This window comes from Seriola aureovittata, chromosome 1 (assembly GCF_021018895.1).
Source record: "Seriola aureovittata isolate HTS-2021-v1 ecotype China chromosome 1, ASM2101889v1, whole genome shotgun sequence".
Taxonomy (NCBI): domain Eukaryota; kingdom Metazoa; phylum Chordata; class Actinopteri; order Carangiformes; family Carangidae; genus Seriola; species Seriola aureovittata.
In genome coordinates, this window is record NC_079364.1 from 13,708,570 (window position 1) to 13,724,365 (window position 15,796).

At 41.1% G+C, this 15,796-nt stretch overlaps 1 protein-coding gene across 2 annotated transcripts in view; it reads right to left on the reverse strand.

Annotated features, from left to right (window-relative positions):
- The window catches only part of fam189a1 (family with sequence similarity 189 member A1), an 85,312-nt gene that overhangs the window by 888 nt on the left and 68,628 nt on the right, over positions 1–15,796 (reverse strand). Inside the window, exons 4-11 of one of the 2 annotated variants that reach the window (XM_056381715.1) lie at positions 14,412–14,576; positions 7,789–7,896; positions 5,818–5,978; positions 3,934–4,069; positions 2,772–2,850; positions 1,889–2,671; positions 1,391–1,462; positions 530–852 (exon numbers count right to left, since the gene is read on the reverse strand). In XM_056381715.1, the coding sequence (XP_056237690.1) occupies positions 530–852; positions 1,391–1,462; positions 1,889–2,671; positions 2,772–2,850; positions 3,934–4,069; positions 5,818–5,978; positions 7,789–7,896; positions 14,412–14,576 (1,827 nt within the window). The remainder of the gene's footprint in view (positions 1–529; positions 853–1,390; positions 1,463–1,888; positions 2,672–2,771; positions 2,851–3,933; positions 4,070–5,817; positions 5,979–7,788; positions 7,897–14,411; positions 14,577–15,796) is intronic. The other variant, XM_056381724.1, reaches the window with a different exon arrangement.

Genomic DNA, 15,796 nt, shown 5'->3' on the forward strand with positions numbered 1-15,796 from the left:
TGTTTTCTTTTTTTTTTCATATCACTCATACAAACTGAAATATTCCTTATTCAATCCAAGTCCCAGATATGCAAAAATCCAGTTAAATGCATTTAGTTGTAATATGTCTAAGTGCCACACTTTGCTGCAGAACGATGTTAATCTAAAGGAGTGTGAAATATATCTCGCTGCTACTATAGCTTTGATCCTGTCATGATGCCATGCTGTTTTAATTTCCATAAAAGAAACTAGCTATACTGTGAATTTTAAATTCATAATCAGAAAAATATAGAAAGCTACAAGTGCACATCATCACCCTAACCACCTCAATTTACCAAATACAAGCTTTAGTTGTTAACAGCTATGTTATCCAATAATTGTGCAACATGCATGTTAACATGCTATTGTTGGTATGTCATGCGGCTCAAAGTACAGCATGTTTAGACACGTGAAAGCTGAGTCAAGTCTGACAATGCAGGCAGAACCAGCAGAAGGCTCACACTTTGCATTGAACTATCATGGGCTATTATATACTGTTTAATCCAGTTACCTGATCTATGACATTGGCACTGAAAATGGCCTCCTCCATGTGTTTCTCATCCGACTTGATGACGCACTTGATGTTGTTGACAACCTGCTGGACTTCAGGAGGTAGACTGCAGCTTGAATGCTCCAGGAACTTGGCCACCAATATCTTGGTGTCTTTGTACATCTTCAGGTCAGCCAGGGAGTGCGGGCGTTCGTGGGACGAGTGTGTGTGCAGCGAGCGTGCTTTAAGGTGGATGTCAACTTTCCTGTCATCCTTCTGCTGCTTCCTGACACATAAGTGACTGGGTTTAGCTCCAACTGCCTCTGTTGAAATGTCTCTTTGCTCTGAAGATAAAACAGAGAAACACTGTCAAAACATTAAATTAATTAAATCACATACAGTTCAAGGCTAATGCCAGTGGAATTAGTACTTTAGTTAAAGTGAATTCACAGTTTTCGTGTCACTGATGTAGGCTAACACATTTTCATTATCAGCTCACTGTTGCAGCTCAGTTAAAATTGGCAAAGGAGTCTTTCCCCATATGAATGTCTGCATATCACATAGGCAGCTTTCCATAAGATAAGAAACACAGCTCTGTTTTCAGCTTTTTTTTCTTAATGAAGCATTTTTTTTTGATAACCCAGCGGGGTTTTAAATGGTTTCTTTATGAAGCATGACAACTTTGCCTAACCCATTAATCCTCTATCTGAGGATTCAAAATCTTTAGTGATGATAAAATAAAAACTTTGCTAACTTAGCTCGTTATGTTGCCAGATGAACAGTTTGTCTTTGTCAAAATAGGATGTGATTGCTGTTCAGCAGCAGATGTGTAATATCTGATTACCTCCTCTTCACATAAATTCAAAATGTGTGTGTTTATACCTTGATCTGGTGATGTATGAGCTGAAGCTTCAGTATCAGGGTTATTTGCAGAGGCACAGCCATTATTTTCTCCTGCAGAGGGAGACAAAAACCAGCAAAGCAGGGAATAGCTGGTTACTGGTTAGTGATCCAATATTGCTGGTTGACAAAGGCTGTAGGACTCCCACTAATGATTCATTTCATTATCAGCTTGTCTTCCAATTATTGTCTTGATAAATCAATTCTTTGTTTGGTTCATAAAATGTCAGAAAAAAGGGTAGGTTTTGAGAGTCAAGGTGATGTCTTCACATGTGTAATTTTCTCAGATTAACAGTCAAAAACTCAGTGATAGTCTATTAACAATCATACAAAACAGAGAAAAGGAGCAAATTCTCACATTGTAGAATCTGGAACAAAAGAATGGTTGGAGTTTATTGCTTTAAAAATGACTCAAAACAATGGATTAGTTGACTAATTGTTTAACCTTTAAACAACTGATCATTCTAGTCACACACTTACGTCCTGTTGTAGAGGAGCAGGAGATAGGGTCACTGGTGGAGCGGACAATGCGCGCCAGCTTGCGGTACCTCCTGGCTGCTCGGAGCACCCGAGGCCTCTCTGAGGGCGAGTAGCCACTTTGGACTGAGGTAGAGGGGGGTTGTGATGTAGAAGAGGGTGACCAAACACTGAAACACAGCCTGGGGCCACGTGGCCTGCTAGGTGGAGAAGGAGAAGGAGAAGGAGCCAAAGGGCTAATGGCTGAAGTTCCACCAGAGGAGGCCACAGAGGTGGGGGAACAAGGCTGAGGTGGTGGGGGGATACTGACAGGGAGCGTGAGCTTCCGGCTCATCATTCGTGCTTTAATGAGGGAGTGTGGCGACGCTTTAGGTGGCTCCTCTGGTAAATGTTTGGCTGATGCAAGCTCGTCACATATGTGCATTGCAGCCCTGAGTTCTTCACATGGGTGTGTGTTGTCTGTGGAATCCTCCTGGTCCAGATTGCTAAAATTTTCTGAGGACCAGTCAGGAGAGCGTTCCAGAGACTCCTGGGTGTGTGAAGACTCACTGTATCCAGTATCACTGGGGCGTGCATCCATGTTAGTCAGGCCACGACGCAAGCGGGAGGAGTCACGTGTACAAAGTTCCAGGCTGGTGCAGCTTCCATCAGTGGGGGCAGTGTGGAGTGTGCCATAGGGAGAAGAGTCAGAGCCCTGGACCTCCAGGGAACACAAGTCCTCTGAGGAGCAAGTCTGGTCCTGATCAGCCACCTCTGACACCATCAGTGATGCACTGTCCACCGAGGCTAAAAATAGGGGAGGGGGCATCATCAGTATGACTACTAGCAGACAAAAATATTGAACAATCCTCTGCAGTATTCACTGCGATGTTGCAACTGTCTTTACCCTGAGTGCTGAGACCTGCAGTGGTGTTTCTGTCGCATAAACTGGACTCAGTAGCCTGTTGCTCAATGCTGGTGGTAACCTGTAAAGAGGAAATTATTAGTTGAGATGCAGATCATAACAATAAAATGCTTTGACTAGAAAGAGAACATGGAGAGACATGTAGATCACACAGGATCCTTTGTATGGACTGTATTGCATAATAACAACTGTGTGGGACAGAACCTTCAATACCACTTCCTGGTCTGTAGAGGTCTCTGTAAGACCACAACACATTAACACAAATGTCTTAGTTTAAATAACAGGTGTACCAGGGGAGGAAGCTACTCCGTCATATAGAGTTCAATAAGAAACTCTAATTAGCTTCAATTATGTGCTTTTCAAGGTGCAGTGCATTACAAATATATGCTCATATAACATGGTTTGCCAAATCATATAGGGTCTTCTGCCTATTGTCTGTTCTCTCACTCAATCAATCGATCACTGCCCGCCTCCATTAGCTATTTACAGCTACCACTGCTTATCTATTCCAGGTGAGAAACTCATCTTCTGCTTCCTCTTGAAGGACACCATTCGAAATGGATGTGAATAGAACTATGGATTAAACAGGTATAATGGTTATAAGGGATTAAAAGCCTAAGGTGTTAAATGATTTTGGGAATATAACAGAAGATAAAAGAATTTGCTTGCACATGAGACAGTTACTTTTAACTGTAAACTATGAGATGCAGTGAAGCCTGACATGACGGTCATGGGAGACCGCCTCAGTAAGGCTGAAACAGCAGATGATACTCAGATTAAATCTGATTTACAGACCTAACAGTCAACATCGCAAAATGCAGATGCTAGAATTTTGGTCCAAAAATGAAATGCATGTATAGTAGCAAAACCATTTTAACACATAATTAAAAAAAACATTTAGGCCAGTCATTTAGCACAGAACATTTGAGAAATCACATCAGTTGGTCAAATTCGCTTTTATACTCACATCATAAGACAATCCGTTTGCTGGCAAGGTTTTTATTGCTCCTGCTCATACGCAATTATATATTATCATTATGTATGGTTAAAATTAAAAAGATGTCATTATTTGTCATATTTTCCTTGGAAAAAAAGGAGGTGATGAACTGCCCTATGCTCCGTTGCCTTTAGGTATTTCCCTCACCTGGCTGGCAGGGGTCTGCCCCACCACGGACTCATATGGAGGTGGCAGGTCAGTAGGGTACAGGGTCCCTGGGCTGTTGATGGGCACCCCATAGATGGCACTGAAGGGAGAATGGGGAAAGTCCAGGTGCAGGCCTCTGCCAGGGACATTAAAGCAGAGATTCAACTTAACAATAAACAAAAAACCCTAGAAATCCAAATCATATCACGAATAACAGAATACAGAGCACAGAGAGACAGGCACAGAGTATTTAAGAAACTGTATATAGCCTATTAAAAACATTGAGAAAGAAAGGAAGGATGAAAAATATCATCTTGTCCAGATGATATATACTGGCACTGTAACTCTATGTGCACCACCACAGTTTGATATGGTGCCAATTAAGAATACACAGCCATGCTCACAGTAATATCTTTTAATTACAACCCCATTCTCCTCTAAAGTGGCAGAGCATGAAATACATCCTGAGAGTTTCCACCAATCATCCGAGGCATGATGATGTCATGACACATCCCTAGCCCTGGGCAGGGACACCATAAATGCTTCCTCTGCCTTGTTTATATTTATGGCGTAACTGACACACAGATATGGCTTCCTGCCAAATGGCTACATCAGCAGCACTCTCTCTGGCAAGACCAAGAGAAAATGGAGGGAGTGATGAGGGAGGGGTCAACCGATCTTTCACAACAACTGAGAATCACGTATGTCACAGCTGCTTAATAGACGGGAAAGGCTCCAAACCGGCCATGGCTGATAATACCACATGTGACGGTCACAGTTAGACAGTAAACAGAGCCATGTCATGGCTGCTTAATATGATGGACATGGATTTGTGTCTGGATGCAAATGTTGCTTTTGAAATCTGTATATTCACCTTCTCATGGTAAATTCTAGGGTGATTCACATTAAATAAAGATGATAGACCCGTTTTCTAACCTTACAAAATCCCATAACTTAATAGACACAGACGCACAATACCAACAAGATATAATAGACCTCATCCTTTTAGCTCCTCCCAAACTAAACATCCTGTTTCTGCGATGTGTCCCCTCTTGAGGGCTTTGTACCCCCAAAGACTTCCCCACAGTGCCTGACCTATGATCAATTTCTCTAATAACTGTGCAATCATTTTTGCTCCTTGCTTATTTATGACTACTTTTCTGTCATAGTCTGTGGATGGATAAGGATAGAGAGCTGCAAGAAACAGTTATAGGTTCCAATACCTGAATCCTGAATAATCCTAAATATCTAGTAGCCTATGTGTGCTATTGTGCCACTGGGCCAGGTGCAGTATCCTGAACTACTGATCACTTGCGACAAACCAGTAGAATTCATTAGTCTAACCACAATTAACCTGTAGTTTTTGTTCCACTTAATATAACAAATGCTAGGGTTATCTTGAATGCACTGCACTTTGCAAATAGTCATTTATCATTTCCAGTTATTTGGCTGTGCACATTGTTTTAATGTCACAAATGTTTTATGGGATATCATTAATGTGTTAATTTCCACCATGGTGGACAATAAAGCTGATTTGTAGTGTTTTGTATTGTACTGTAATAAGCAGCAACAACCAAAGTTTTGGCTTTTCCACTACGTAAATGAAATGATACAGGGTGAAGTGATACTGAAGATTTAAGATTTGGGGCTGTGCCAAGTATTTTGGGCTATGAGGCACTTATACATTTTTAAAGGGGGTTCTGATTTACAAGTAGACTATTGTGTATAATTAAATTGTCTTGTAACAGTTGGACTATATTCATTAGGAAATTTGCAAATGACAATTTTTATTGTGTTCTGTTCTGACGGTATCCCCATATCCCAGAACTTACATTTGCAACAGAGTTCAGGGAGCACTGAGAAAAGATGTGAGTAATACCTCACCTCTGTCCATCCATCGAGGGGGTGCAGGTGTACTCTGGGGGGTAGTAGGGCGGAGGGGGAATGGGAGGAATAAACTCATCAAAGTCCAGTGTTTGGTGGAGGATGGTTCCATGGGGGGTCATACAGTCAGCATTTAAGGCTCGCGCCCTGTGTGGCATAAACTGAAACACAGCAGAAAAAGAACCGTTGTCAGGTCTTTATTACACATGAGTCCTTATTCACTATTTTAACCCATACTTTTCCCAGGGGCAAATGACTATGCAAATGTGGTCTTGTTACGGCACCTCCCTGCTGTTATTACAAGCAGTTACACATATTTAAATCTGTGCTGTTGGTCACTCAACAAGCTCCACTGCAGCAACTACAAGTCAAGCGCCTTGCTCAGGGGCAATTCAACAGCTGTTTTTAAAGAGCTGCACAATCACTCTACTCACTCAGACTTTTCTAAGTGGGACAACTTTTCCAGTCACAGCCAGCCTGCTTTTCTAATCTCCAGGCTGCCACTGCTGATATTGACTTGGCTAAATTTACTGAGCTAACACGTCTTTTGGTAAATGGGAAACAAGGCCATTCGGTAAGACTGTCAGGGACAGGACACAATGCTTTTGTCCTTTACTCCTCTGTGAATCAATAGTTGGATGCCACCGTGTTCAGCCGCTTCACCTGATAGGGATTCTCCTGCTGGTGTGCATGTCTGCCTTGGCAATTACTTTTATCAAATACTGTAATTTCCTAACTTCATGTGAGTCTAGTGTCTTCATGGCATGTCTGTTCATTCAAATGTTCATTCACTCTGCTTTACATAAAATAATATGCAAAAATATTCGTGTGTATGTATTTATACCTGCAGGTGTCCACAGTAAGGATGCTGTGAGAATGATCTGTCTACATCTCAGATAATCTGTGCTGGGCACTGAAGCACAGACTGCTGTGAATTAAGGCCTTATGTCAAGAAGAGAACGATTTCCCATTTCCATTTTAATTGCTGTGCAATACAAACAGCTTCTGACTGTTTACAAACTGTCTATCCCAGTTTAAAGAATAACAGAACATAACTCAGTAAATTAATGTCAGAATTATATATAGTTGCTTAATATGTTTTTATAACGGCAATCGAATTTGATCATGATTTTTTTTTATCATTGCCTTCAGTTGCCTCAAAAATTACAGACTTCACATCAGTTAGCAGCAGTCACATAAAAGTATAGATCTTCAATGATGTGTAACTGGCATGAAGATGACACTAACAGTGTATTCCGTACTCTGAGTTCAACTTAGTTTATTGCATTGGCTAATAGCTGAGATCAACTGCGGATTTCCCGTTTCTTCAAAACTCACATCAAGCCCCGAGCGCCAATTTTATCATCCACACTCATTTCACCATGGACAAACTTTACAGCATAGTTCATAAAATGTGTAAAATCTTCTTGCACCGCATTTTTACGGCAAAGAAATTTCATATCTGGTATGGTGTTGGCAGTGTTGCCCTACCTCTCCAGTTGTTGATGTGTTTAGAGGCATGCTTGGCCATGCTAATTTCCCTCATGACTGAAAGCATTTAGCTGCTGGTAATAGTTTCATTGTTTCACATAAAATGACAAAACAGGGTCATACTGAGGACGGTGTACCTCTGAGGAAGAAAATCCATAGAGATGTTAAGCTGTTTTCTTCGATTTCAACATATTGTTGAGATGCAGGGGGGACACTGAGGCGGGAGGTCCTGATGGCAATTGACCTTCACTGTGTGTGTTTATATTAAGTTGTATTTACCAAGCAGGATGATTCAACCAAAAAATTCAAACATTACTCTCCCACCATCTTAAAAAGAAAAATGATAAAGGCTGGCACATCATTCCTGACCCTGCGTGTGTTTACCTAACCTGATGATGGTGATGTTCAGACTTCAGGGTGGTCACTGAAAAGAAAATAAAGTCAGCTACTGTCGTCGCCATCCCCTCCATCACCACTCACCATCTGCAGCACATCAGTTGAGACCATCTGCATACAGCACATGGCAGTGGCCAGAGCACACACAATGGTGGAGATGACGTTAAGGGCACATACGCTGAACAGCAGCTCCTAAAGTAGAGCGGGGAGAGGAGGAGACTGTTAGAGGAGCAGGGAACAAAAGAAGAGGAGGAAAAGTGTGGAGAGACGACGGGGGTGTGAGAGAGAAGGTGAGGAGAGGAGAGAGGGAGAGAAGACAGTTGATATTGTGAACTTATTAAATATGAGGGATATTAGAACAAAGACAAGTGAATATGGGATATAAGGCAATAAAAACACACAAAAGATTGAAGGTGACACAAACGGCGCTGACGTCATCAGTAAGGTAACCAAGTTTAGAAAAGCACGGCAGGATGGCACAACGGTGAGAGAACACCTCTACAGATATCTGGTTTAGTAAGACAAGCAAACAGCAGTAAAAAGCCTAACAAAAATGATTGCCTAACAAAAAAACTCAATAATATAGGGAAAACGACCTCATAATTATCCAAGGTTAAGCATGAGCATATACATGTTCACACTCTGGCAGTGCAGTGAACAGCAAGAGGACAAACCACTATTGAATCTGTCAGCAAAAATAAATGTGCATGCTGGTGAAATACTAGCCTAGCACCCCGAATCACAGAAAAGACTTATGACTGCAGTGCCATTATGCTGCTGTTTGTGCTATTTGTCTAACAGGTAGAAAATAATCTTTAAGTTGGTCCATTTTTAAACCACATTGAGTTTTGAATGTCCTAACAAATTAACCTATAATAACCATAATGTATGAATCCTGTTCCTGAAGCAGCGCACAGGAACAACAATCCCACTTGCCTGGAAATTGACTACGGGAATAGCAACTGTCTGGCACACAGATCGAGAGGAGAGGATGGCAGCAGCTTCTATTGCTGCTTCAAAATGAGAAAAAATAAATATCATGTACATATGTGTTTAAAATTGTTCTCTGTGATCAGGAGTCCTCTTATATGTTTGAATACAACTACATAACATGCGCTGCTCTTCTTAGTAAAGTTCACCAGGTTCATATGTGAAAATAAAATTCACTTAAACAAATGTGTGATGCATGATAATATTATTATCAGTGCTATTATTATCAAACATTATAAGACCATCAAATGATGAGAAGGCGGAGGAGAGAAAGCCAAAGCAGCGGTGAATATGTGGCAGACTTTTACTTCGTGATATATTATGTATTTATGAATTATATCATATTGAACAAAGCTGTCCCAGAATATCTATAAATATAGCAATATTATTCCTTAAAAACAAGAATAAGAAATACGTTCAGCACTGGCATTAAAATCCCACTACATGTTCACTTTTTTTTTTTTTTGTAGGCACAGGTTCATTAAGGAAACACCCATAAAACTTTTTTTGGGTGTTTTCCAGCCTGTCGCACAGATTATTCACTAGATTCAGGAGGCACAAAATTACCAGTGACGTTAAAAACACCACTTGTGTTAGCCTTCTGATAATCTGCAGAGAGGACAGCTGCCCCCCCCTGCTGAGGTCTGTATGAAGTAATGGTTTGTTTTCAGGGTGCAGGTACCTTGATTTCCTAAAGGAGGTCCCACCCAGATCCAATGATTCACTTCCCTTCCCTTTAAAGTACTTGATGTTAAATGGATTAAGTTGGCAAGTGAGGAATTCAGAATTACCAGCCCTGCAACTGTTTCTCAAACATGTTTGATATCCAGTAACTAGCTGCCAAAGATCAAGTCTGAGTGAGCTGGAGGTTAAAGCAGAGATGATGCCAGTTGGAACCAGTGAGCTTGAAGTTGTGCAGTGCCAAACATAAAATACAACCAACTCATGTTTGTCTTGGACGCTAACAGTTTTGGAACATGTTTTGTGTTGGAGGAAAGTCTGGAGGACTTGTGGACGAAGCACAAGTCTTTCTGACATTTTAAACTGAAAATCACAACCAGTCGTTAAGTAGAGCTGGTGAAAGGAGACCTGCTTTTAGCTTAGTGAGAATTACAGTGTTTTACACGACTGGTGTGAAGACTGACAAGGGTGAAAGTGAAGATTCAACCTTTTAACATATTGAGGCTTCAAGATTAAATACCGTGTTTTGTACTGTAAAGTTTTGTGTAATTGCCCAAAGGCAAAATATATGAAAGCACTGGGGGGAATAAAGCATCATACATTGGAGATGGGTGGTGCCACTTTTAATGCCGCTCTATTCCAGTGGTGCCTGACGTCCACCTTTGCTCCCGTCATAATTACCATGGCCACTAGAGGACTTTGTCACTTCAATATAAGAATGTCATTATGGGGCAATTGCTGAAAAGACAGATGCTGTGTGACACGACTGCTGGATGTTGCTTAGCAATAAAACGTAACTACAAGTCTTAATAAGCTGCTTGCACAAACAACCCATGGGGCGTGTTTTAAGGGAGGACGGTGTCTTGTGATGACCAAGTGGCCATTGGTTTGAGTTCATCTCAGCACATTTAACATCAGATGTCAGTCTGCCCCTAAAAAATGCATTACCATACAATATAACAATTTTTTTGATTTTTGAATTGATTACAATAAAAGAATCGTAGTGTTTAATAAAAGAAGTTATGATGTTCACCCCAAAGTCCCAAGCTGCTGTATGTCAATTTCTGCCTTAAAAAGGCAGGGACACCAACTGAAAAAACTTTCAAAAATGGCTGACATTTATATCAATGAGATTTGTAGGAGCTAAAACATAACAAAATACTATATGGTGATTTGAGTCCACATTGGCAGTGAGACCTGTATTCAAGACAGCTACTGCTAACTCCCTACAAGAGTGGCACCTGCTGCCCAGTTTGACCACAACCTTACAGTGGCAGATTGCATAGCACTCTGCCTTCCACAGATCTTAATTGTTTTTTTCAAATCACTGATGCTAATCTGTTATCTCTCGAACCGTGACGTTCTTGACCAGAAACAAACTGTACACATGCCTCCAAGTAGCTGCTCCCTCTAGCCCCCCCTCACAGCAAAGAGAAGCACGCTGCTTTTCTCCAGCCAACATGGAGTTTCTGTTGATAGTCTCAGTGCAGGTCACAGCACTGACCTCCTGCTTTCCTCGGCATCCCCAAGCAGCTCTTTACAGTGTCTGACAGAAAACCCAGGACACCCCCCAGGAAGCCCTATAGCAGTTTCAGGGAGGGCAGTCCAGTCTGTTGGCAAAGCCCCTAAGAGATTTTCTAACATCCAATGGCAATGGCAGGAAGCAGCAGTTGTTGTAGCTCTGTGATGCCACTTCCCATTAAGTATTAAATTCACAGTCTCTGTAGTAAAGGAAAAGCTGTTTTCATACTAAGAGTCTTGCCCCTCCACACAAGTTCATCTCTGATCTACAGAGCATAGTGCTGTGGTAGCCCATGCAACTGTGATCTTTTTGATTCTTTTTTGCCGCGTGGAGCTGGAAATCTTTTGCTCTGGAGTGCAGGTGGATCACACCCTGAACTCCTAGATGGACAGGAAGTGTAGAAAATAACATCTTATCCACTGATGCCCAAAAGAAATATATGTTGTTGGGTTTTTTTGTATTTCTGCCTAAAAGTTATTATGGAAGGTTAATACTTCCTCAAATGCTGAGACCAATGTTTTTCAACTCAGGTACAGCTTAATCAGTTTTATAGGGTCCTGACACACCACCCACCCTCTACTAGTCTGCAAGTAGTGCTGACAAAGATAGATTGGTGATCTTCATGTCACCTCACATCCATGGTAAAAATGTGAATTTACCTCAAAGACTAGATCTCCAGCTGGCTGCTGACATGCATGCCTGTCCTGCACCTCTATGAGAGGAAATATAGTAACTAACCCTACTGCTGAACACCAGGGACAAAGATGCAAATAAATCTGGAATTTCAGTCCATGTGCATGTGAGTCGGTTTACTGAAATATGTTCACTGTCAATCATTTATCTGTGTCTATGACAGTAAATGTAGTTTTTCCAAACAAATCCTCTGACAGCAAAGCTGGAGATCATAAGTTTCAAACTGCAAACATCTTGTAAAACAAGAAATATTCAGGATGGCTTCATCTGAGCAATTTTTTTGTTATGGTAATCCATCTGCCTTGCAGATATGAGACAGTGCATTTCTGTGATTTCCCTTGTGACCACAATGTACATAATGACATAATAAATACTACAAGGCAAATGTAATGATACCTCTAGAGAAACTGCTTAACATGCCTGCTCACCAGATATTTAACCCCTAGAAGAACATTGCCCCGAGCCAGTCAGTTACACAGAAAGGTTACACATCCGCCCCCTTACAGGAAATCACAAATTATCTCAGTACTCCCTCCCACTGATTATTTACAGCCTTAGGCAGTGTAACGAACAGAAAGAGAGCAGGGAAATTAAATGTGCTGGCAAAAGGTAGAATGACACATATCAGCAGCGATGTGGATAAGTCTAATTGCCTTTTTAAAAACAAAACTTTTACATGTAGAAGAGCTGCTGTCAAAAATGAGTTAATAAGCAAGAGAAGGTGGTCTGGTCTACTACTTAGTCTACCTGCTGTGATAATTCAGTACCCCCCATGTTCTGTGTATTTTCATGACAAAGGAACTATATGGCAGCTGCGGGCGAGTTCATTAGGATCAACGAAAGCCTAACAGCCATCTGAAATGGCCGAGGACTCTGGGGACTTGGGCGTGACAGCTTCCTCTTAGACATAATTCAACACATCTGACCACTTTGGCACTTAATAAAGGTTTATAGCACCAATTCCCATATCTCTTTTAATGAGCTATGATCACAATGACAAATGTGCTTGATCTTTCCTCTTTTCATAAGCATGCTTCATCCTAAGAAGTCTTTTATTTGGTTATCAATGTTTTATAATCAATCAGGGACATAAAATGAATGGATATGATTATCGTTATCCAATAAAGGCACAGTAGCACATACTGTATATCATTCCTGCAGACACTCCGAGTCAAGATAATCTACCGAGATCATGCACCAGCCCAGGCTGGATACACACTGCATACTAAAAAGACTGCCTCTTGGGGAAAGACAAATGCTCTTGCCATTCTCCACTTCCTGCTCAATTAATCTGAGACTGAACACTTTGTTTTGTCATTTGACTGTTCTCACAAGGGATATTTTACGCAGCGAGAGATGGACACTTGGAGACATCAGATCAAACAACTACTGACTGCTACCCAAGTTATATTGTATAATATGGTATTATCAGAGAAGTGACAAGACGAGTCTGTGATCATTCCAATGGCTCTGTGAGGCTGCACTGAGTTACATCATTGCTTTGAGCTAAATGCTAATGTCAGCTCGCTATCATGCTCACAACAGCTGTTCAAATGTGCCGCTGTTTAGCAGGTATAATGTTATCCATCTTAGTGTGTTAGCATGCTAACATTTGCTAATCAGCATTATAAACACATTGGACAAATGTCCAAAAGTGAGCTGTGATAAACACTTGCACTCACAATTAGGGGCCTATAGATGACAATAACTGTGAGTGCATGTTGAAAGGTAAAATTTACAGTCAGTTGCAACTTCTCAGTTTCAATTTGTGCTATTGAATGTGCACATTTCTGACTTACGTAAAAGCAACTCTACTGGCAGTTTTATCAGTGTGGTCTCTATGATATAGATGGTAATTTTCTATTGAGAGAAAAGAATAGGGGATATTTGGAGCTAGCCATGACTCAGAAACCGCCATGACATGTGTGTCTGACTGCACAAGCATAACCCAATTTGTCCATTTTGGGAGCAAGACTTTAAGACATATACTTACAATGCAAATTTTAAAACTTCGAGTTCTACCAAGCTGAGACAGAGCAGATGGATTTTTTCTAATTCCTATGCCCCTGCGCGCAAGAAAACTTTGAATTTTAATATCGTCTCGTTGATGACTTGAGCCATAGCCTCCAGAGTGTTGTTTAGAAGAAGAGAGCATAATAACAAGTGTTGTCTTGGATACTGGTACCTGATCGTTTGATATGATTCTTTCTGTGGAAAGCAAACAGTCTGAATCATGATTAAAAAAAATTAACTCTCATGTGAATAGTGCAGGGGTAGTTAGGTTGGCTATTATTCACAATTACTGAGATATTAAAACCAGGGGGAGTATCATAAAAATGCATCTGACTTATGACACCTGGGTCCGATCCATTTTTATGATGCAGTTTTTGCATTTATCTCTCAGTCTGGCTACCCCATTGGATTCACCAACACCAACAATAGTGACATCACAGAGTGCGACTGAAACATGGCTGCAGCCTGTATACATCAGCAAATACCCTTCTTACTGGGTGCAACAGATGAGTTAATACAGTGACAAAACACTGTCTGGCTACAATGATGCACTGTGTTCTACAAATGTACTCAGTGTACATATGATGTTGTTACCAAAGCTACCAGTGTAGACAGGTTAGATGCCACAACACCAATCCAATATGCAGTTTGATCTGCACTCAGTTAAAGACTGGATTTGAGAAATTAATCCAATTTCACTGGAGTCTAAACACATTCCAACATGTACAGAATGTTTTTTTTTTTACATGTGAAAATACCAAAGCTCTCACATCCAGTGCTATGTAAACACATGCAGGCTCCCACGCACCTTGAGACGGAGGCGTATGGTATTGCAGTCCCTCAGTGGATTCAGTTTCAGTGTCTCTCCCAGGTTGTTGCAGCTCGAACTCTGTTGTTGTAGCTCGCAGCATACACACACTCCATCGCTGTCAAACTTGAGCTGGTGGGGAGGAGGGGGGAACACACATCCGCACTCATGCATGAAAGCCACATACACAAACACACACACACACACACACACATGCACAGAGACAAACAAACAAACACACAGGCACAGATCAGACCTAAGCTTAGTGTTCTGAAGTATTTTCTCCAAAAATAAAATTGTGTATGTTATAAACAAGGTCGTATATGAGCTGTATTTTCAATAAAAGTATGTTGTCAAAAAGACAAAATACACATGAGAATAATAATATATTGTGACGGAGACAGGCAGCTGCACTTCAAGTGTACAAGACAAAGACTGTAAGATATGAGGAGCTACCCAGGGAGGGATGGAGGTAGAGCATACCTCTGCTATGTGTCCCAGATAGAGAGAAAGCAGGACATGAACCCAACAAGTATGGGTTAATTACATTGGGGAGAGGAGATGAGGAATGTTAATATTTCAGTCACAACTGGGGGACGGTCTCTCGGGAACCACACAAAGCAGTGAAGTTGGTCTACTCAGCTTGTGTAAGGAGAAAAGCTGCTGCTAATGTGGAAGTGGTTGGGTTAGTGGGTTGGGTGCTGGATGAGTCACAAGGGACTTCTTCAGTTTTGAAAAAAGATCAGAACCCCTGGTGCTGTAAATTCGACTTAAAAAAAAAAAAAAATCAGCTTTGCATCTCATTATGAAAATGTGAAGGCTGATCACCAGCTACAAGCAGAAAAAGCTTAGTAAGCCTTATTTTGAAGTGTGCTGGATTCTCCTGTTTCCCATGGTGTTAACACCACTGCTGGAAACACAAGAGTGGAGAGCATCTGGTTGAAACCACTTGTGAAAAACATTTCACTTCATTTAAGGGTGAATTTCCACCATTTTTACGCATGAATCTCAGTTTACCACAGTCACAGGGAGCAATACTCAGTGAGTCTGAGACAATAAGATGATATTATCTCCTGTCTTTGGCTTGGTAACAAAAACTTACAGTGCATTACACTTCATCAGTACTGGTACACTGGAGGTGTAATATATAATGTCTGGAGTATTCCTTCAAAGTTGTTTATCTTTTTTTTCGCAAGCTTCAGTTCTGGCGAAGATGGAGGTGACAATCATGAGCCATTAGTCACTAACAGACAAAGCTCTCTTTCGCTGCTGACTCAGTTGTGCAGCCTGCTGAGAACAGAAGTGCTGTCAATGTGGACTCACGCTCACACTGACTTCATAGTGACTGGCTTGACTGTTGATACCAACTACAACACTGCAACAAC